The sequence below is a fragment of the Phocoena sinus genome, chromosome 18 (assembly GCF_008692025.1).
Source record: "Phocoena sinus isolate mPhoSin1 chromosome 18, mPhoSin1.pri, whole genome shotgun sequence".
NCBI classification, from domain to species: Eukaryota; Metazoa; Chordata; class Mammalia; order Artiodactyla; family Phocoenidae; genus Phocoena; species Phocoena sinus.
In genome coordinates, this window is record NC_045780.1 from 937,351 (window position 1) to 960,736 (window position 23,386).

The following is a 23,386-nucleotide window of genomic DNA, read 5'->3' on the forward strand; positions in this document are numbered from 1 at the left end:
TCATATGTGTCATTATAAACTTTCATTTCCATCGCGTAAATATTATATATTAAATTGACCCCAAAAAGGAATTTATTGATGTTCTCATTGGAGGCAACGGAGCCTGGCCTTGCATTAGGGTCACCTGATGTGACCACGATGACCCAGGCATGGGTGAACCACCCTCGCCGGACCAGGACGAGGGGTCGGGTCAGGAAGCCAGAGAAAGGCCCTCAGCTGCTCAGTGCAGGGCGGGTGGCTCGAGGTCTGCTCTGGAGCCCTTGGTCCCCTGTCCCCTCGCCCCTGCAGGGGGTCTCTTCTGGCGCCACGAGCGGCACAACCTACATGCCCCTCCTCCAGCAGGGTCGCAGAAGAGAAGGCACTTCCCTTAAAAACAAGCTAACCAAAAAGAAAAAAAAACAAGCTAACTACGTGAAGTCCCCTCTGCGGGGACCGTGCTGGGAGGAGCCCTGGGCGCTCAGGGCCACGTCCGGAAGGCTAAGCAGTGACGCCGGGGCCCCTCCGAGCCCTCAGTGTCACGAGATCCGGGTGGAAAGACCAGGAGGAGATGGAGGCCTTTGCTGTGTGAACTGGAGGAGCGTCAGGCCCTCGGCCTCCGGACCAGGAAACACGCTCGGGCCCCAGGTTTGCTCCCACATTCTCACCTCAACCATCGTCACAGAGCAGACGAAACATCATCACTGACTGGACAGACAGTGAGGGGCTCCGGAGCGAAGCCCGCGTCAACCCTGGGCAGCAAGTGTCACATTTCAGAAGCCGGGGTGACACCGGGGTCTCAGTGGGGCAGGAGCTGCTTGTGGGCCCGGGTGGGCTGGACCCTGCGAGGGCACCTCCCGCTCAGCCTGGAGCATCCTCGGCGGTGGGAACAGGGCCCCCAGAGAGCCTGCTTTTGCCGAGTGACCTTGTCGGAAAAACTAAATGCAAATGCCACAAGAAATGAAAGGGTTCCTTTTGGGTGATTTCTTTAAGCTTCTACACAATTGCATACGAGAACATGAACATAGTCTCTCATTCAGTTAGAAGAAAAACAAAATAACATTGTTAGCTGTTCAGAAAATGTATTTCTGCTAAACATTCTAACACCCCTGAAAGATAACACTATCCCGGGGGTTTGACGAGAGCCCATGTACCAGATGGTTAAAGACAATGTTTCCTGTCACGTGAACGGCATCCTGGCCTGCAGGTACACGATGCCCACGCCTTCGACTGCCTTTGACCCAAGGAGCTGGAAGGCTAGCTGTTCCAGCCCCGGCGGGCAGGTGTCCCCACTCACCTGGACGTGCAGGGCGCCCTCTACCGCCTCCCGGATGTCGGAACAACCGCTGATGAGTGACAGCTGCTCCTCGGCGCCCCGCGAGCCTTTCAGGGAGCCCGACTGCTCCAGCAACTTCATCTCTTTTCTGGAAAGCAGTGCAGAGTGAGCCGTGAGTATTCGGAAACAATTCAAAATCAAACAGAGGTCTACGTTACTCATCGGCAGGGAAATGCAAATCAAAACCACGGGACGCCCATTAGGATGGTGACGGTGAACAGAAGAGAGAAGAAGCCAAGCGCTCGCGGGGATGTGGAGAAACAACCCTGTGCACTACCGGCTGGAACGTAAAAGCTGCAGCCAGCGGGGCAGATGTTGGGTGGTTTCTCAACAAGTTAAAAATAGGACCATGATGAACTGGTGACTCCACTTTTGGGTGTACACCCCCAAAAGCTGAAAGCTGGGACTCAAACACATATTTGTACCCCCGTGTCCATACCAGCCTTGCTCAGTGGCCAAAAGAGGGGAACAACCCAATGTCCACAGACGGATGAATGGATACACAACCACACAATGGAATGTTATTCAGCCTTAAGAGGGAAGGAAACCCTGACACAGGCTACACTGAAACGCAGCAGGACGCTATGTCCTCAGCCTGCCTTTTGTCTGTGGAAAAACTTTAGCCAAAGAATAAGTTTAATCAGAGAAGTGAGAAAATGCAGAAACAAAGGAAAACAGTCAAAGGAGACCAAAAAATAATCGTTTAGTCATTGAGCATAGCCAAGGACCTTTAGTTCCCCCTTAAGGGATAGAGATAATACTCTGAGCCTATCCTGTGAGCTGTCTTGTAGATACTGAAACCCTCACCAGGTGGAAGAAGTTAACTCCATGATGACCAGACTGTAGCCATGACAGAAGCTGCCACAATTCCGAGAACTGGCCTCAAAGAGATGGAAGCAGCAGCTTGAGGGAGGCCGGCGGGCAGAAAAAAAAAGAAAAAAAAAAAAAAGAGATGGAAGCAAACCGAATGTGGAACTGAAGGTTAACTGTACCTAAAACAATCAAGATGACGCTGGTCAGACCACCGATGACCAATATCGTGGTGACTGTCAGAGCTGCCTGTGCTGTTTCTGCCGGTAGAATAAAAGCTGTCTGTAAAAGCTCTTGCCCCCTGGTTGTCAGCGGGGGGAGTCGGCCTTTGGACAGGCATCCGTCTCCCTCCGCCCCCCACCCCGGCTGCCGGCCTGCAAAATAAAGCAAACCTTCCTTTCCACCAGCCTGGCCTCTTTATCGGCTTTTGAGTGGCGAGTGGCCGGACCCCACTTCCGGTTACAACACCATGGATGAACCTTGAGGACATTATGCTCAGTGAAACAAGCCAGCCACAAAAGGACAAGTATTGTACGATTCCACTTGTACGAGGTCCCTAGAATAACCAACTTCACAGAGACAGAGAGCGAGTGGGGGCTGCCAGGGGCTGGAGCAGGTTGCTGTCTAATGGGGACAGAGTCTCCGTTTTGCAAGATGACGACGTCAAGAGTGATGGAGACAGATGGCTGTGCAACAGTGTGAATGCACTTAATATCACTGAACTGGACCAAAAAATTATTAAGACAATAAATCTTATGTTATATGTACTTTAAAATTAAACTTTTTAAAAAAATCTTTAAAGGGTGAAACAAGGCCCATGGTGGGTAAAACCAGAAACCAGTGGTTGTTCAGCCTCAGTGGGCCCCTGGGGAGAAGGGCACAAGGAGGCGCCTCGCAATGTGGACCAGGGCTGCGTGGCTGTAACTCACGACACGTTAAATACACAAGGTAAGCACACGCACAAACGTGCGCAGGCTTTCCAGAACATTCTCTGGATTTCTCTGCCAGTGACTCAGCCACTTTCACGCCACAGGTTTTATCGCTAAGCCGTCGGAGTCCTTTGGAGGGAACAAGTCGGATTGGCGCTCCTGGGCGCAGGGTGTCAGCCAGGGGTCGGGGAGGCCCTGGGTTGGGGCGATGGCTTGAGTGTGGCCAGTTACCTGGAGGGTCTGGGTCTCAGGTCACCGCACCAGGCGCTGCGGGAACAGGAGACCACGGGAAGGCCGGGCATGATGTGAGTGAGGCCTGGACAGGAGGGATGGCCCTGGGCCGGTGTCTGCAGGGCATCCCCGAGCCGAGGTAACCCATGGGCAGCCCTGCTTGTCCTGTCCTGTCCTGCCTTGTCCTGTCCTGCCTTGTCCTGTTCTGCCCTGTCCTGCCTTGTCCTGTTCTGCTCTGTCCTGTCCTCTCCTGTCCTGTCCTGCTTTGTCCTGTCCTGTCCTGTCCTGCCCTGTCCTGTCCTGTCCTGCCTTGTCCTGTTCTGCTCTGTCCTGTCCTCTCCTGTCCTGTCCTGCTTTGTCCTGTCCTGTCCTGCCCTGTCCTCTTCTGTCCTGTCCTGCTTTGTCCTGTCCTGTCCTGTCCTGCCCTGTCCTGTCCTGTCCTGCCTTGTCCTGTTCTGCTCTGTCCTGTCCTCTCCTGTCCTGTCCTGTCCTGTCCTCTCCTGTCCTGTCCTGTCCTGCCCTGTCCTGTCCTGTCCTGCCTTGTCCTGTTCTGCCCTGTCCTGCCTTGTCCTGTTCTGCTCTGTCCTGTCCTCTCCTGTCCTGTCCTGCTTTGTCCTGTCCTGTCCTGCCCTGTCCTGTCCTGTCCTGCCTTGTCCTGTTCTGCCCTGTCCTGCCTTGTCCTGTTCTGCTCTGTCCTGTCCTCTCCTGTCCTGTCCTGCTTTGTCCTGTCCTGTCCTGTCCTGTCCTCTTCTGTCCTGTCCTGTCCTGCCCTGTCCTGTCCTGTCCTGCCTTGTCCTGTTCTGCCCTGTCCTGTCCTGCCCTGTCCCGGGGAGGCCGGTACTCCTGAGGCACCAGGGCCCACAGGGGTCGGCCAGCTCCCTTGTTCTGTTTTTTTCTTAAAGCTGTGCATTTTGTATTTCGCTTTAGCTACAAATTGAGGAAGAGAAACTTTCTTGCTACTGTTACTGTGAGAAAACGGAAAGATGTGCTGAAATACAGGTTTCTTTATTATTTTACCAAAAAGAAGCTTCAGGCAAAGAGAACAAGTCCACGACGCATCAGGCGGATGCAGCCTCTCCTGCTTCTGGGACGGCTTCGTGAAGAAGCCCTCGCAGGCCATCACCACGCAGGGGACTCAGGCTTCAATTTTTTAAAAGGAGACAGAATCTGTGACAGTTTTATCATATAAATGATTTGGAAGAGCTGTGGTATATCAGCTAAAACAAACAAACCAAAAAATCTAGTTACACTAGTTCCAATATTCTTCATTGAGTGTTTTGGAAGAACTTCTGCCTCGAGCTTTGCAGGGGACGAACATAAATACCTGGAAAAGGTACGACGCTCAGCTGGCTTCTCAGCCTCACACACTCACTACTCGGAGGCCAAGAACGCCCGCTAAGAGGCTGCAGTGCCCCAGCCTGACCTCTAGAGGTCAGCCCAGCACCAGGACTCAAGGCTCCTAACTTCAGCAAAGTTAGGAGAAAAGATGTTAACAATTAACAGTATAGGGTCCAAAATGGGTGATCTTCTTGTATACTTCTGTTTTTGAGATTTTATTTTAAACAGACATTTATTAATTTAAAAAGATAAGAACTTATCAAAGAAATAAAACACAAGTATTTCCCAAACAGCAGGATGTGTTCCCAGGTCAGATCCTAAGCCCTGGTGTAGGGACAGGGGACAGGAGACTGTGGGTTTGGGTTATAAACTCTAGTTAATAGTTGTCTTTATGCATGCATTTACTTAATAAAATTGTTTAAAATATAACCACCTAGGCACTGAGCTGTTTCAGAGGATTCCTCGTGTCCTGTGCTCTGCACCCCGCCTGTAGCCCTGTCCTCACTGCCTGCTTCCTGTCTGCGGCCAACTCCACGAGGAGCGCCACTGTCAGCCTGTTATGAAGCGCCAAGGGGATCTGGGGCAGGCTTTTCTACTTCCCCCTCTTCCCTGAGGTCTGAGGCACTGAGGCAGCTGGAAATGGAGAGGATGCAGCGGGAGGGCAGAGCCAGGCAGGACCAAGCTCATGAACGCAAGTCTACCTGGCCTCCGCCAACAAAAATCCTAAATCACAGAGGCACAGGGCAGGGGCCAGCTGGGAAACAAGGGGCCAGGCCAGACGTGTCCCAGGGCCCAGGGATGCTCAGCTGCATCAAGCTGATGCTCCACGAAGGCCCCAGTTACGTCGGGACGACATGCCGCAGTGCCCTCGGCCCCTGCGGTGGAATGCTGTGCGGACACTTTCTTTTCATTCGTTCATCTCATTTTTATCATTTTCAGTGTCTCTGAAGTGGGAAAATACCAAACTTTTTATTAAAAATAGGAGCCACTTGGGGCTTCCCTGGTGGCGCAGTGGTTGGGGGTCCGCCTGCCGATGCAGGGGACACGGGTTCGTGCCCCGGTCCGGGAAGATCCCACGTGCCGCGGAGCGGCTGGGCCCGTGAGCCATGGCCGCTGAGCCTGCGCGTCCAGAGCCTGTGCTCCGCAACGGGAGAGGCCACAACAGTGAGAGGCCCGCGTACCGCCAAAAAAAAAAAAGAGTTTCAACATTTTATTTTCTACTACAGGATGTTCAGAAGAACTGAATATGGTAAGTGAGGCAAACCGCAAGGGCGGGACAGACGGCAGAAAAGTCTGTGAAAAACACAGCCACAGACTCTAGAAAACGTTCCTATGACTCAGTTAAAACAACTATTGAGCTAGTGCTCAGTATGTTCTAGGCTCTGGGGACAAGAATCGCTTTATTTCTGTGCCCATCCTGGCTGGTGTTTGGAGATCAAACACCGAGGGGCGCCGAGAGGAAGGCACAGCTCCATCCTCACCTGTGTGACAACAAGGACCACAGAACAGGGGCCACAAAAGGATGTTCCTTGGGACTTCCCTGGGGTGGTCCAGTGGGTAAAACTCTGCGCTCCCAATGCAGGGGGCCTGGTTCGATCCCCGATCAGGGAACTAGATCCCACATGCCGCAAATAAGACCCGATGCAGCCTAGATAAATAAGTATTAAAAAAAATAATAATAAGGATGCTCCTTGAACACAACAATGACCCAGCAGTCAATTCAACCCAATCGGGAAGATACACTGTTTATGCTTCTTGACAAAAGGATAAAGTTGGCTCTCCTTAAGCCTCGTGCCTAAGACGTGGCCAGGGATACTTCATCTTGGGGTCCTGAACCTCTCAGGACCACAGCCAACACCCAGTGTTGCTGTCGACGTGAGCCGACAGCCATTTCGGCCTGCAGGCTGATGGTTTTCTTACTGAAAGAAGCAGTGACAATTCTTTCCTGGCTGAAAAGATTGTGACACTCAGAACTCACCTTCCTGACCAAAATATTCCCAAAAGTAAGGCTTGGATTCGAGCCTCTTAACTTGGTCTCTGGTGCAGGAATGGCACATTTGAAAATCCCCTGATTTAAGAAAGGGGAGCAGGTGGCCTTACATTAGTCACAATACCTAAAACTGAGTGGTGCCCCACCTAGGAGGGTGACCAGACAGCACTCAAACCCAATTCTCCTTGAGGCTTTTGCCAGCAACAATCTGAGCAGAGGCAGTCACAAGATATCCCGAAATCCCACTTCCTGTCAGAAGTACAACCAGTCCTGCATATTAAAGTGAACTCGACCTACACATATGTGGGTTATAAAAACAAAGCCACTGTATGAGGAAAGATTTGTGTGTACTCAAGTCTTAAGACACATAAGAATTCAGTACACTTGCCTGTTCTAGAACAAGGATGCTAATAGTAATTGTTTTGGTTTGGTGTTTTTTGTTTTGTTTGGTTTGGTTTGGTTGAAAAATCTTACAGGCCAATCTAATTGGCCACCAATAATAGTTTAAAGTATTAGATCTTAATTAAGCAAAGTAGTAGGAAAATAGCCTTTAATCTGGCCTAAAAAAAAAGGAACAAGAAAACCCTACTTATAATTTCCCCACATTCTCCCTGATAACTGAAAGGACTTTAAAAGTGGCCAAGATCTTTAATGATACACCCCAAAAATAAGGCCTATTAATACAAATACCCCAAGAAGTAGGACAAAGAACTTTTCAATTAGGAATCATAAGAGTTTGCTCTTGGTTACAGCTGCGCTGGAACTAGGTCTACAAAATAAAAGATGAAACGATAACAGAACTGAACAGAGTAGAGGTCAGTAAACTACAGTCCAGTTCCCATAAGGCCTGAGAGAGAATGATGATTTTTACATTTTTTGTTTTGTTTTGTTTTGTTTTTTTGCGGTACGCAGGCCTCTCACTGTTGTAGCCTCTCCCGTTGCGGAGCACAGGCTCCGGACGCGCAGGCTCAGCGGCCATGGCTCACGGGCCCAGCCACTCGGCGGCACGTGGGATCTTCCCGGACTGGGGCACGAACCCGTGTCCCCTGCATCAGCAGGTGGACTCTCAACCACTGCGCCACCAGGGAAGCCCGATTTTTACATTTTTAAATGGTTGAAAAAAACAAACAAACAATACTTTGTGACGTGTGACAATTTTGTGGACTCCAAAGCTAGTGCTAACACACTAAGTTTGCTGGGACGCAGGCCTGGCTCCTTGTTTGCACACAAACTGGCAGCTTCAGCTCCACAAGGAGGAACTGAAAAGCCTAAAGCTCTACCGTCTGGCCTTTCCGAGCTGGTCTGCAGCCCGCACCAGGCTGGCTCAGGGTCGCCTCCCCAGCCTGGGCTTCCCTCAAACCCTGGGCCTGCTGTTCAGCTAAACTCAGCTCCAAACTGCCTCCAGCAACACGCTTGCCAGAAAGCCAAGTAAAAGCCCAGCATGTGAGGCCCAGCACGACTGTCACCACCATCCCCATAGGGACTCCCTGCGCCCCGACTCAGACAAACCACTAATGTGGGAACAGAAGATAAATTTATCAAAGTCAGTGTAATTTTACCTACTTAGGAATGCCACAAATTCCTCAAAGTTCTTTACACTGTGTTCCCCTTAATGGTTGTTACACTCAATAAGTTCCTATTGCTCCCTACATCACCTTGATGAAATAAAATTCGTATTTCAAGGAATTTTATTTATGTATTTACAAATTTAATTTATGAACTTATTTATCAATTTAATCTATACATTTATAAATATTATTTGTAAATTTCAAGGAAAATTTAAACATAAAACTTTTTTCTGCCCAGGACAGAGAAACCAGGGCAGGGTCCTGGTTCCCCCTCAAGGAACATACATCACAATACCTTGAGTTCTTCTACCGGAACTAAGACCCCAACCCAGTGGAGGATGGCAACTTCAAGCTGAGCTCAAGATTCCTGGAGCTCCGCCCTTTACTCACCACCGACCAATCAGAAGAAAGTCTGCACACAGTGGGAGAGGAGGAAGACTCTGACCCCCTCCCCCAATGATTCTCCCTTTAATTTCATGGTTTCATGGTTGAGGAGAATCTTTGGATTTTTTTTTTTTTGGAACATGACCCCACCTTCTCCGCAGGTTGCCGGCCTCCTGAATAAAGCAACCTTTCCTTTCCAAACAACAGTGGTCTCTCCAGTACTGGCTTTTGAGCAGTGAGTTCAGTAACAAATATACATATTTGACACATAACCCTTCATCTTCATCCCCAAAACTTACACAACTGTGCTTTAACCTCTAACAGGAGGAAGAATCCTCAGACTTTCTGAAAGACTGTTTCCTGGGTTATAATCCTCAGGTTGGCTCAAATAAAATTTTCCACTTCTTTCTTAGATTAACTATCAATATTTTTTCATCCTCCACTAAATTAAAACTAAGTTCTTTGTGCTGCCTTGTTCCTTTGATGTCTTTTAAAAACACTCTAGGGCTTCCCTGGTGGTGCAGTGGTTAAGAATCCACCTGCCTATGCAGGGGACATGGGTTCAAGCCCTGGTCTGGGAAGATCCCACATGCCACGGAGCAACTAAGCCCAAGCGCCACAACTACTTCGCCTTTGTGCTTAGAGCCTGTGCTCCACAACAAGAGAAGCCACGGCAATGAGAAGCCCGCGCACCGCAACAAAGAGTGGCCCCCGCTCACCGTAACTAGAGAAAGCCTGTGTACATCAACAAAGACCCAATGCGGCCAAAAATAAATAAATAAGTTAATAAATTTATTTTTTTTTAAAAGGGAAATCTATTAAAAAAAACACTCTTACCATATGATCCAGCAATTGTACTCCTTGGTATTTACCCTTAGGAGTTGAAAACATGTCCATACAAAAACCTGTGTGGATGTTCGTTTATAGGAGCTTGGTTCATAACTGTCAAAATGTGGGAGCGCCCAAGATGTCCTCCGGTAAGTAAATGGATAAATAAACTGCGGTGTATCCCAACAATGGAGTATTATTCGGTGCTAAAAGGAATGAGTTATGAAAAGACATGGGGAAAACTTAAGTGCATATTATTAAATGAAAGAAGTCCACGTGACCAGGCTACAGACTGTGTGATTCCAAACGATACAGTATAAAGCTCAGTGGCTGACAAGGGCTTGGGAGGAGGGAGCACAGGTGAAATGGAGCAGGACCCTGCGGGGCCCTCCTGGATACAAAAGCCTTTTTGTGTCCCCTTTTCTTGTTGGCAGGAAAAAGGGTTCAGCCTCATAGACCTTCCCTGAGTTCCAAAGGGCAGCTTCAAACAGTTGCTGATCAGGGAAGGGAGGGGATGCAGAGACCGGGGAGGAGCGGTCAGGAAACAGCGCAGCCTTGGGGCAGGTCCTGGTTCCACCTCAAGGAATACACATCGCAATACCTGTCTGAGCTCTCCTGCAGAGCCCAGGTGGAGGATGGTAACTTCAGGCTGAGCAGAAGATTCCTGGAGCTCCGCCCTCTTACCTCACCACCAACCAATCAGAAGGAAGTCCCACACCCTGAAGCACTCACCCCAAATTTTGCCTATTAAAGACTTTTCCCTAAAAACCACTGGGGAGTTCGGGTCTTTTGAGCACAAGCCACCAGCTGTCTTGCTTGGCCCTGCTGTAAACCTTTCTCTGCTCCACACTCTGACATTTTGGTTTTTTGGGCCTCACCGTGCATCAGGAACATGAAGTTTCATTTGATAACACAGGAAACTTTTAGGGCAGTAACTTTTCCTTATGATACTATAATGGTGGATACATGTCCATATGTCTGAACCCACAGAATGTACAGTAAGTCCCTTACATACAAACGAGTTCCATTCCAAGAGCACGTTCGTAAGTCCAGTTTGTTCCTAAGTCCAACAAAGTTAGCCCGGGTACCCAACTAAGACAATCAGCTATATATACCGCTGCGTTTACGCTTGCTTCCGGACATCCTGGGCTTGAACTAAAGATACTCTACTGCTGTACTCTAGACAGTACTGTACAGTAAGGTACACAAAAGCACGGCGGCTGTCCACTTGTAGAGGATGCACACACGTGACAGTGTACGCCAGACAGGGGAACTAGCTTACGTGATTGGACATGCGAACACACGTTTGCAGCTTGAAGGCTCGTATGTAGGAGACTTACTATACAACACTAAGAGTGAACTGTGATATTAACTATGGTCTTTGGATGATGATGATATGTCATTGTAGTTGTAACAAATGTACCATCCGGTGAGGGATGTTGACAGTGGGGGCGCTGTGCATGTGTTTGGGGCTGGGGGAACACAGGAAAGCTCTATACCTCTCCTCAGTTTTGCTGTGAACCTAAAACTGCTCTAAATAATAAGATCTGTTTTAAAAAGAGAGGGACTTCTCTGGTGGCGCAGTGGATAAGACTCCGCACTCCCAATGCAGGGGGCCTGGGTTCAATCCCTGGTCAGGGAATTAGATCCCACATGCATGCCACAGCTAAGAGTTTGCATGCCACAACTAAGGAGCTGGCAAGCTGCAACTAAGGACCCCTGGAGCTGCAACTAAGGAGCCTGCCTGCCACAACTAAGACCCGGTACAACCAAATAAATAAATAAATATTTTAAAAATAAATAAATAAAATAAAAAGAGAAAATGTAGGAATTAAAAAGGAGCTGTTTCATTAAAAAAAATATTTATCAACTAAAAAAATAAAAGAATTGAAACCAGCAAAAGGCAGGGTTGCCCTAAGGGTACATGCACGAGGGGACTGTGTCTGAGACCCAAGGTCAGGAGTGAAGGAGACAAAGTCAGACCCTACTCAGTCCCCTGACCCAGGAGCAGGACCGAGAAAACCCCCAGCGGAGAGTTTGCAGTACACTACACTAGGTCCAGTGCAGGCCCAGGCTCTCCACAGACTATGGCCAAACTCATTCGAGCTCAGAGGTCACCAAACACACAAGGCAACGAAGGGGAACAGGTTTTTTCGCCCCAAAATATGCCACCTTGGCACAAGGATTGTTTTGAGATAAACGCAATCAAAACCCGGCAGATTCAGGAAAGGTTCTTTCCTTCCCCCTCAACTGCCTAAATTTCCATTGGAAAGGGGGCCTGGGTCAGAAGAGACAGTTTTACCTGAGAAACCCCTGCACAATAGGGCAGCCTTTGTTATCCCAAGGGCTCCTCTCCTTCCTGGGAAAGGCCTTCCCTCCTCTGTATCCTGACGTCAAGGTTTATAGAAGCCTCAGCTGCCCCGCTAAGCCTTGTGAGTCCTAATGGCTTTAGGGGGCTCCCCTTTGTACATAATTCCATCTGGTTTTCTCCTGTTAATCTGCCTTATATCAATTTAATTATCAGCCCAGACAAAGAACCTAGAAGGGAAGAAGGGGACACTTTCCCACCCCTACCGTGATAAACCACCGCAAACTTTGTTTTTCTTCTTAGCACCTACTACTACTGTGATATCGTGACTTACAATAAGAAAGATGTAGCTGGTCTTCACAGAGCTGGCACAGAACTCCTAAAAACTCTTGGAATTTCCTGTGAAGAGAGCAACAAATGTGTCTTTTGTTATGTTAATGAGGTGACTTTTGAAAGCACCTCAGGATCGGGGCTGGTTGCCTGTGGCACCATCCCAGTAATTACAGCCTTGCCCCTGACCTGGGGGCGGAGAGTGAGTTCAGTCACCAGCGGGCAATGATTTAATGGATTTAATCAACAGTGCCTAAATGATGAAGCCTCCATAAAACCCAAAGACGGGGTTCAGAGAGTCTCCAGGTTGAAGAGGTGGAGATTCGGGGGGAGGGCACCCAGAGGGCAGGAACACTCCCTGCTCCTCCACGTGTCCCCTGTGCCTCTCTTCATCTGGCTGTTGATGTGTAGCCCTAACACCGTAGGTAATAAACCAGAAATCTAGTGAGTAGCTAGTCTCCCGGACCCGTGAGCCGCTCTAGCCACAGTTAGCAAAGCCAAGGAGGGGGCTGTGGGAACCTCTGCGGGAGCACAGGTGACAACTGGGCTTAATTGGCGTCTGAATCGAGGGGCTCGCGGGACCGAGTCCCTCACCTGCGGAGCGTGATGGCATCTCAGAACTGAGCTGAGTCGTAGGACGGGCAACTGGGGTCAGAGAACTGCTTGGTCCGGGAAAACCCACACGTCAGGAGTGGAAACCGGAATCTCAACTATTAAACGCGTGGGTCGAGCAATTCTTGTGTAAAGGGCCACATAGGGATACTTCAGGCTTTGTGGCCACATGAGGTCTCTGTTATATACTTTTCTTCTTTTTTATTTTATAATCCTTAAAAGTGTTAAATTCAATCCTAGCTCACAGGATACACCAAACACACCGCAGCCCGGATCTGGCCAGTTGCCTGGTTTGCCAGAGCTGATGCTGAGACACCAAGCATGCCAGTGACTCCTTTTGGACTGTCCGCCCCACTCCGCTCCCCTCCCCTCGAGGTTTGGGGTCTTAGTCTATTGTGTTTACCACTTAATCTTCAGCCTCCGTGCCCAGCACACAGGAGGTGCTCAGTCAGGGTTTTTGAATGAATGAAAGTGGGAATAAGTCAGGAAAGAAATGTTTTTACCTCAAACTCCCTAATGGTTTCTGCAGTGGAGGCATGGGGGATCCCCCCAGATCTCCCTGAATTCCTTTTACCAGCCCATCCCCCCAGCTTGTGAATTCTTCGTTGCCCCCTCCCTCAGGGCACCACCCTGGACCCAGAAGCCTGGGAGTCACACCCAGGCAGGAGTGTGAAAGCAGCTCCCTAGCCTCCAGGGACGAAAACTCTGCAGAGCACTTTATGCTCCAGGACTCCAATGCAAACTCGCTGAGGCTGGATCTCCTCCCAAAATCTTACCTTTGTCTTCCTTATCCCGGCCCCGGTCCCTCACTGGTTTCTCCCAGAAGCACTTTCTTAATAAATCACTGGCCCAGGAATCTTTGTCTCAGGTTCTGATTCTGAGGAACCTGATCTAAGACAACCCCAGGTACTGGAATTATCAGATATATAATATAAAGCAATCATGTATTAAACGCTCAAAGGTTTGAAAAATGGAACCACAAACAATCAGCAAACAATGAGAAACTATTAAAAATGAGCAGGTAGATTTGGAAAAGAAGCTAATAGAACTTTTAAAATGGAAATTTAATTACTGAAATAAACTCAGTGGATGGTTTAAATAACAGATTAGACACAGCTAAAACTAGAATCAGTAAACTGGAAGAAAGATCTAAAGAATGTACCCAGAATGTCCTGCAAAGAGAGAGGGAGGTGGAAAGCTGAAAGAGACTTTAAAAGATCCGAAGGCTAGAATGAGTTGGTTCGATATATATAATCAGAATCCCAGAAGGAAAACAGACCCAGCAATCTCACACTTAGGTATGTACCCTGTGGACACTCTTGCACTTAAGCACCCGGAGACATATGAAAGGATAATAATGCAGCATTGTTTACATTAGCCCCCAGCTAGAAACAGCTATAACGTTCATCAGGATAAAATATAAATAAATAACAGCAAAGTCACACAGTAGAGTATTATATAGCAATGGACACAGATGTACTACAGCTGTAAGCAATGACATGGGTGAATCTCACAAAAATATTTTTATGAAGCACAAAAACAAGCAAAACTAAACCATATATTGTTTAGGGAAACAAATATATGATACAACTTCTTTTTAGGCAAGGTAATGGTAGATACAAAATAAAGGAAGATGGAGGTCAGATTCCAAAGGTGGACACAGGGTTTTGATAATACTGCTCTAGTCCTCAAGTTCATGAATGTTTGTTTTATCCCAGTCTTCATAAACTAGTATACGTGACCTGTTCTTTTGTACATACTTAACATGGAAAGTAACACTTGCAGAATCTCTGTAAAACGAACGGTATAGACAAATGCTGAAGGTGCCTGTCCTTGGCATGTCAGATAAACCACGGCTGGACTCTGTGTCCTATTATGTCTTTGAGTGGGTCCCTGACCATTCACAGACCTAAGTTTTCTCTGAAGCGCAGAGTCCACACAGCTCCAGGGCATGTGACACAGGAGAGCAGCTCCCTGACTCACTCGGGCTGGAAGCTGAGGGTCTACACTCAGTTCCTCCACGCCCCTCACACGTCTTCACCGCCCTAAGTCCTGTCCTCATAATCTGAGCCCCTGCTTTGGTGTGAATCCCATTCTCCATCAGCCTGGCCTTCACCCGCTCCAAGGCTGCGACAGCGAGGGGGTGTGAAATCACAGGACTTACAGCCTTGAGGACACGGAAAGAAAGACCACCTGAGGCCACGGGCCGCTGGATTCCTCCGCAGGTGCAGTGGACTTACCTGATGCTGTCCAGGGCGTATGTTACCTGCTGTTGCTCAATGTCGTACAGTTTCACCTTGAAGCCTGCACTGGCGAACAGCATTGCCCAGCTTCGCCCGATGAGGCCACTGCAGGGAGAGAAATTGAGAGGCCACCCGTTAGCTTGAAAATGGAGCATTTCCATTCCCGGCCCAGGAGGAAAGTTTCAAATTACACGGCATCCCATTCCTAAAATCTTTGATATCTTAAAACTACACATTCTAACAGCGGTATCTACTTAAACTGTTGCTTCCATGCAAGAGCTCCTGAGTCCTCACCCCAGTGCCCGTCCGGACCCCGCGGGGAGCATGGCAGAGACCAAAACTCCAGCGGGGAGGGGGCAGGGAGCCCAGGGGAAAGGCCCCCCTGGGGACCCCCAACTGACCACTGTCAGACAAGTAACTGAATCTGAAGAACAGGGACAGCATTTTCCTTCTCCTCCTCCAATAAATAATTTCTGCTACCACCACCAGCACTTGAGGCAACATAAAAACTGTTCACATCTCGTGACTTCCCTGGTGGTCCAGTGGGTAAGGCTCCGTGCTCCCAATATAGGGGGCCCGGGTTCGATTCCTGGTCAGGGAACTGGATCCCACATGCGGGCCGCAAGAAGTCCGCACGCTGAAACTTAAGATCCCACACGCCACCACTAAGAGCCGGTGCACCCAAATAAATAAATATATTTTTTAATTTAAAGAAAAGAAATGAATGCATAGCGCCCAAACCTTGGTTTCTAATATCATCTCCAATGAAGGAAGCGGGCTCAGCGTCCCTCCCTTGAAGCATCCTCACTGAATCTGCAGGGATCCACCTGGACCCCCTGACGTCGCCCCGTGGGACTTGGGAGGAAAGGGGAGCCAGTGCAAAGGGGGTGCTCAGCTGTTGGCCTGCTGTGATCAGTGAAGCCCTCTGTCTCTGACCCCGAGTCTGTCTCCCCAGCATTCGGGGAACCGTAGCAAAGCACATCATTCGTTTCCCAGTAGAGGGAACAGACAGCCCACAGGCTTCACCATGGCGACTGTGTGAGCAGCTCCGGGGAAGCGGGGCCAGGGCAGCGGCCTGGAGACGGGCTCCAAGGAGGACTCTCCCCATTCCGGCCCCCCAGCCCGCCTCCCCCCAACTCAGCTAATCTACAGTTCAGGTTCAGACACATTCCCAGCCTCAGAGTGGTTGAGGGGAGGCGCATAGCAGGCCTCCTCTTGGCCAAAATCCTTCCACGGTCCCAGGCGCTCAGCCCCTAATCCAACCAGGCAGCCCGGAGAGGGGCCACTGTCTAGTTTCAAGGTATCTCCGTGAAGCCACTGGTCCCAAATGCCGAGTGCAAACAACGAAAACCATCTCTATGCAACTTTGGAGCAGGGAGCAGCATTACACAGCAGGCCGTACTCCAGATTCTTCCGCACTATGAAATAATGTAAATTTACATGTTATGTACATACAAATTTTCTGTTAAACCCTCAGTGCCCTAGACCCGCACTGTCCAATAAGGTGGACCCCAGCCACACGCAACTATTTAAATTACCAAGAATTAAATTTGAAAATTCAGTCCATCCACAGTAGAGACCTGTTTCAAAGTACTCGATGGCACATGTGATCATGGCCACCACCTTGGACAGCAGGGGTGAACAGAACATTTCCATCTTTGCAGAGCTGCTCTAGAGCATAGGAGGAAAAAAGAAACTCTGCAGGGCCCAAGCCAGAGTCTGAACGAGATAGTCTTGCATGAAGACATCCTCGTCCACACACACACACACACACACACACACACACACACACACACACACACAAACTCTCTCTCTCTCTCTCTCTCTCTCTCTCTCTCTCTCTCTCTCTCCCCCCTCTCTCTCTCTCCAAGCTGCAAGGCGCAGGTAAAGGCCAGTACCATTCATGCTGGTCACCCCAGTTGACCCACCAACAACTGGCTGGTCTGAAGTGGGATGCACTGCAAGTGTAAAAACATACTGGATTTTGAAGACTGCCCCAAAAAAGGACGTAAACTATTTCATCAATAATCTTTATATCAATTATTCATTGAAACAATAACACTTTGGAAATATTACGTTAAATAAAATATATTACAATTAATTTCACCTGTTTCTTTTTACTTTCTTAATGTAACTACTAGAAAATTTAACTATGCACGTGGCTTGCGTTTGTGGCTTGCATTCTTGGTCTAAGGGGCAGCAGCAACTTAAACGATGTCTAGAACTATAATTCAATCATTTATCCTTGTATTCAGTTTGGCATTGGGATACCTAGTTCATCCCCAACTATGCTCCCAGGCTGGGCTCACACAGAAGTCAGTCACATGTCAATCTCCCAGAGGCTGTGGTTCCTTGTGGTCAACAAATGCACTGGGAGACAGACCTCATGCTACCGCTTCCAACCTTCCCATCAAAGATGTTTCACAACACTCTAGGCCTCCATGATGCTCCTGTTTGAATACTGGCTGCCAGGTAAACTAACTGATCTTCATAACTTTGTTTATGGCTAAAAGAATCAACATGAGACAAACGTCCAAAAGGAAATAATATTTGTAATAGATAAATACACAAAAAGTTCTACAAACTCAAAAGTAAAAGAGGAACATGCCAAACAAAAGGGGGGAACCTGAATAAAGTACGTGAACAAACTAACTGGGAAACATATTTTACTGCCTTAGTTCAACGACAGCAGATAAAATCCTGACCAGGTGGCAGAGGCTGATCACACTCAGTGCTGGTGAGGAGATGGGGACACCCCTCCCCAGCTCCCAGGGCTTTTACTTCCAGAATTTATCTTAGGTTAATATAAGCAATGCACAAAAATAGTTACTCAAGGTAGAATTCGTACTGGCAAAAAAGTAAAAACTAACCTTCTAATATTCAGAATTGGTTAAATAAAATCATAAACCGAAAAGGCAAATAGAGCAAATTTTTTTAACCATTGTTGAATACAGAGGTGGGTATGTGGGTATTCTTTTTTCTATATTTCAACTCTTCTGTGTTTGAGAATTTTCATAATAAAAAGTTGGGGAGAGGGCTTCCCTGGTGGCGCAGTGGTTGAGAGTCCGTCCGCCTGCCGATGCAGGGGACACGGGTTCGTGTCCCGGTCCGGGAAGATCCCACATGCCGCGGAGCGGCTGGGCCCGTGAGCCATGGCCGCTGCGCCTGCGCGTCTGGAGCCTGTGCTCCGCAACGGGAGAGGCCACAACAGTGAGAGGCCCGTGTACCGCAAAAAAAAAATAATAATAAAATAAATAAATAAAAAATTAAAAAAATAAAATAAAATTTAAAAGAGTTGGGGAGAGATGAGTTGTATTCCATACAACAGGCATTAAAGGCAGAGTCAGTTTACTTTTATTGTCGTGGGTTTCAAGGTCTGTATGGCCTATATTCCCCCAGAGGAGGGGTCGAGAGCAGAAGGCCCACTCCTGGGGGACCCCTCCCCCAGCTGTCAGTCACCGATGACACCACGAAGCGGACACCAGCACCCTGTGCTTGAAGAGGGCTGAGCCCCCATCTCCTTAAAGCTGGGCCTAAACTATGGAAACTGAACGTGCGCATCAGGTACTTACTGGGGCTGAAAGATGATAACGCTGGGGACACAGCGGTGGGGGCGGGCAGGCGGGGGCAGGAGGGCGGGCACAGGTGCAGCAGGGAGTCACAGCCAGACCCCAGAGGGGGGTGCAGCATCTAGCTCACCGCTTTCCCACGGCTTTCTGGTCCCCAGCACTACCTTACTTGGGGCCCAAATACAATTAGCTTCCTGGCCTTAGAGCCAGTGACATCTTGCTAACTTTTCCTGAACCCTACAAGCCTGGGGAATAGAACGGGCCCTTACCGTTATGACTAATGCCTTAAAGCAGGGGTCCCCGACCCCCGGGCCGCTGACCAGTACTGGTCCTCGGCCTCTTAGGAACCGGGCCACACAGCAGGACGTGTGTGGCGGGTGAGCGAGGGAAGCTTCATCTGCCGTCCCCCATCGCTCCCGTTACCGCCTGAACCACTTCCCCCCGCACCCCTGGTCCGTGGAAAAACTGTCTTCCACGAAACCGGTCCCTGGTGCCAAAAAGGTTGGGGACCGCGCCTTAAAGCTTCTAAATTCATAGATCTGAATTGGTATTTCAAAGGCTGCTTATTTAGAGGTAACTTATTCTGTTACACGGCTGCAAAGCAGCCAGGGAGAAAAGTGAAGTAACAAAATTGGTTCAATTCTAATTTTATCATTAATGGCACTTAGCTTTGAATAAGTCCACTCTAGATACTTTTTAAAGTACTTTTCCATTCTACAGTTACTTATTTACTGGGCAAAAGTTGAAGTAAAACGGTCTTGATCTCAGTTGGCTATGGAATATTTGCCAATAAGAGCTATTAAATATTTCTAGGAAAAGCATGTTTAGTGTGGAGCTGACGGCAGGCAGCTGGAGCGTCCTAGGGTTTGCTCTGTGCGTCTGTGTATATGTCTGTGTGTCTTGTGCTTTAATGCAGAAGTAGCAGGAAAAAATGTATGCCTCACAAAATTTCTTATAAAGAATGTACGTAGTCACCTCGAAGTAAAATTCTGGAATAAAATAAATGAAAACAAGTTCAGGGGATGCATAGCCTGATACAGGACAACATCCTAGCAAGCCTTCCCGCTACACATCTCTGTTACAACAGCTCAAACATCTATCTACTAGGACCAGGCATGAGGGACATACAATTGGTGATGACAGTTTCTACCCTAAGGGGAGGGTCCCAGAAGCAGAACTTTTCCTGGAGGACTTGGTCCCTGAGCTCAGTCCTAGAGGAGTGTGCCCAGAAAAAGGGGACAGCAAGAGGGCACATGGGGCCCCAGTGAGACAGGCTGGGACCTGGGACCCGGGACCCTTTGCCGCAGTGCTTACACCTGCGTACACACCTCTCCTCGAGCTACAGATAAGACACTATAGGGACCTGAAAATAACTGCACGCATGAGCAGTGGGGACAAACTATGAACAAGATACAAAAAGACCAGAGACCCAGTGGCCTCATCTGAGGTGCTAGGGGCAAAAGCAAGGTCCTGTTCATGATCACTGCACACAGCACCACCGGGGGGTGGGCAGACCACGTGGGCCGCCCCTCTGGCGGACCTGTGGATCTGCCCACACCCTCGCCCTATGTAAGGAAAAAGGTCACCACCACCCCACACCCCCTCAGCACGAGTCCCAGTAAAGCCTTGCCTGAGTTTCTCCTCTGGTACCTTATCAATTTCTGCTGATTAAAAGAGTCCAAGGACCTTGGCTGGTCACACCAGGAACACACGACCACGACCACGCTGGCCTTCCTAGACAGATCCTACCTTCAAAGCTCAAGGCCTAAAACCTCAGTGAACACAATGCAGTGTAGTCGGAGCTCTGAAGTCGTATTTCGGCTCAGAAACACCGTGGTCTCTAAGACCTGGCAACACCGCTAGGATGGCTTCGGGGAGACCCATCTCTACCACCATTTTGTAAAGCTGCCGTTTCCAGATTTTCCCCCTTTAATGTTCGCACAGCCCTGGACCCAAGGGGGTTTTCTCTCCTTTCTTAATTCTTCAAAAACACACTCTTACTCTCTCAGGCCCACTGCTCTGAAGGGGCTCACCCTGCAGGCTCTCAGGAAAGCTAAGTGCCCTTTACGAAAAGATCAATGGAAAAGAACTAAATAGGGGCTGTATTCCTAGCGTGCACTTTTAAGAGGGAGTCTGGTAATTATTAAGATAAAATGGAAAAACAATGGGCCAGTATGTTCCCTAAACTTTGAAATATGTATATTTTGGTCTGTTGAAATCCAAGAATGAAAGTGAACCAGGTTTTAGCCAATTAATTCACACTCCCCAGGCCCATCTTTTGAATGGATGCCCCTTGGAATGACCTATGGGGTCGAGAGAGAGAGAGAGAGAGAGAGAGAGAGAGAGAGAGAGAGAGAGAGAGAGAGAGAGAGAGAGAGAGAGAGACAAAGGGTACAGGAGGGGAGATGGGAGAGAGAAAGGGACCAGAGGGGAGAGGAGGGGACAGGGAGGAAGGAGGAAGAAGGGAAGGAAAGCAGGGCTACGGCAGAAGCACAGATGACTGCTTTCAGAGGTGCTAAAGGTGTGGGGGAGGGACTTCCCTGGTGGCGCAGTGGTTAGGAATCCGCCTGCCAATGCAGGGGACACGGGTTCGAGCCCTGGCCCGGGATGATTCCACATGCCACGGAGCAATGAAGCTCGCGCGCCACAACTACTGGGCCTGCGCTCTAGAGCCCGTGTGCCACAACTACTGAGCCCATGTACCTAGAGCCCGAGCTCCGCAGCAAGAAGCCCGCGCACCGCAACGAAGAGTAGCCCCCGCTTGCCGCAACTGGAGAAAGCCTGCGCACAGCAACAAAGACCCAACGCAGCCAAGAAAAAAAAATGCGGGGGAGACAGGACCGTCTCCTAATTCATGTGGTGAATGAAGTTCGCAAGCCCTTGTCTAATTCTTTTGTCAGCCTCCCTCAAGGAATCAGAAGTAAACTGACTCCCCTTCGTATCTCTTTCCCGCAAGAACCAGAGCCGGAGAAGGGCGCAGTTGACCCCAGAACGACAGGGTCTGGACACCGCGGAGCCACTTACATGCAGGCTTTCTTACATGGTAAATCCTATGGGAAGCAGGATCTGGGGCTGGGTACAGCCCAAGAGGAGCCGACTGTCAATTAAACTGACTTTTCTGGTGGGAATGGACGGTGGGCGCCGCTGACCCGCTAGTGGTCCAAGGGTCACCTGTACAGTCAACTCCAGACTTCGCTCAACATTGTTGGGTGCCGGCAGGGCACCAGTCCCAGGCCGTGGCTGATACACACTTGACCCTGGACAAAAGGTGCAAGGCAAGCATAGTCACCACGCCCGGGAGAAAGTACACTTTTTTCTGTATTTTATATCCCTTCAGGAGGCAGCCACATGCCTACGTGCCTGGAAGGGTCAGAGGCACAGGTAACTCCACTTCTCCATGTAAAGGAATCTGACACAGCGTCCTGTCTCCATCCTCAGAGGGCTCTAAGGAGACACCCGGACAGGGACTTGTTCTCAGGACAGGGCTGTGACGGGGGTCAGGCAGGCCAGCACCTCGGCGTTGTAACCGGACACTGAGCCACCCAGTAGGTGCGCCTAACGACCAACTGCAACCACCGATGAGTGGGTAGACTGCTATGCTAGCTTACCAACGGAAAGGTGCACACAGACGCCTGTTTTAAAAAAATGAAAACAGCAGTTGTTTTACAAGAGGGATGGAGCACAAACCAGAAAACCGTGGACGGAACTTAAGCTGCTAACCTGACACACAACTCCCGGCGAACCCGCATGCCCCCGGGATAGGGGGCCCTCGCCACGCAGGAGGCGCGGATTCGGATCGCCCGGGCCGCGCCCCCCGCCCCCAAGCGGGTTCGCCGGGTGACAGCCTCGGGCCGGAGCGCGCGAGACCCCCCCGCCGCGCCGGCCCCTCCGGCTGACCCAGACCCGGGCCCCTCGGCGCCTCCGAGCGCCCATCCCTGGGGCTAGAACGTGAGAGAACACCCTTGTGCGGACCCGCGGCCCGACAGCTCTGCGTCCGCTCGCAACGCCAAGCGTCACTGTCCCCGCTGGGGCCGCATCACCGAACTCCGCCCGCAGCCGCACCGCTCCGCAGCCGGGCCGCGGCGCGGGCGAAACGGAGCCGCGCCCCGTAGTGCGCCCCCGCCCGCGGCCGGGCCGGCCGGGTCCCGGGAAGGCGCCGGGGCCACCGCAGCCGCGCCGCCAGCCCCCCGGGCGACAGCGCCCGCGCCCCGCCGCCACCCTCCAGGCCGTGCGGGCTCGAGCCCTACCTGCCGACTACTGCCACCCCGCCGGGCGCCGAGGACGCTGGGGACGCCATAGCCCGCGCGGTGCCCAAGCCCACAGCTGCAGCGCGCGCCACCCGGACACTGGCTCCGCCCGCCCCAGAGCCGCGACAGGGCCCGGGAGCCTGGCCCGTGGGTGGGGCGCGGGCGGAGCCTCCACCTCTCCACGCCCCGCGGGCGCGCAGGGCTCGGGGCCCGGCAGGCGGGGCGCTTAGCACAGCGTCAGGTGAGGGGGGCCGTCTGGCCCATCGCGGGCGCGCGGAGCATCCACCTCCCCTCGCCCCGGAGCGCGCACGGGAGGAGCTGCCGGGAGGACCACGTGGACTGGACGCCCGGTGGCAGAGCAGCCACTTCGGACTCCAGTAACTCACTTTGTTTTGGCCATTTCCCAACGGCGTCCCTAAAGTCGGTGCACGGGGAGAGGACACCTCCAGACCAGCACAAGGCGTGACCGCTAAAGGACCCCGCAAAATTATCACTAGAATCCCCTTCCCGTGTGAAGACAATTAGCACCACTTCCGTCCACACCAGCTCAAGGCCTTAAGCTGAGGACGGTTAGTGCTGAGTTCACACTGGTAGTTCGTTTCTGGGAAGACCCCGCCTTTCTCCGCAGATGAGGCCGAGGCCCAGGAGCCTTGGGACAGCAGGCCGAAAAGCTGGGGGGAGGGGGGA

The 23,386-nt window shown here is 50.4% G+C and overlaps 1 protein-coding gene across 5 annotated transcripts in view; it reads right to left on the bottom strand.

The window, feature by feature from the left end:
• Window positions 1-22,863, bottom strand: part of CRYL1 (crystallin lambda 1) — a 73,833-nt gene extending 50,970 nt beyond the window's left edge. The window contains exons 1-3 of one of the 5 annotated variants that reach the window (XM_032610794.1): window positions 22,700-22,855; window positions 14,881-14,988; window positions 1,274-1,400 (exon numbers count right to left, since the gene is read on the bottom strand). In XM_032610794.1, the coding sequence (XP_032466685.1) occupies window positions 1,274-1,400; window positions 14,881-14,988; window positions 22,700-22,749 (285 nt within the window). In that variant the 5' untranslated portion in view covers window positions 22,750-22,855. Of the gene's footprint in view, window positions 1-1,273; window positions 1,401-2,304; window positions 3,502-12,032; window positions 12,098-14,880; window positions 14,992-22,699 lie in introns of those variants that run through there. The other 4 variants (XM_032610796.1, XM_032610795.1, XM_032610792.1 and 1 more) reach the window with 4 other exon arrangements.
• Window positions 22,864-23,386: the final 523 nt, after the last annotated feature.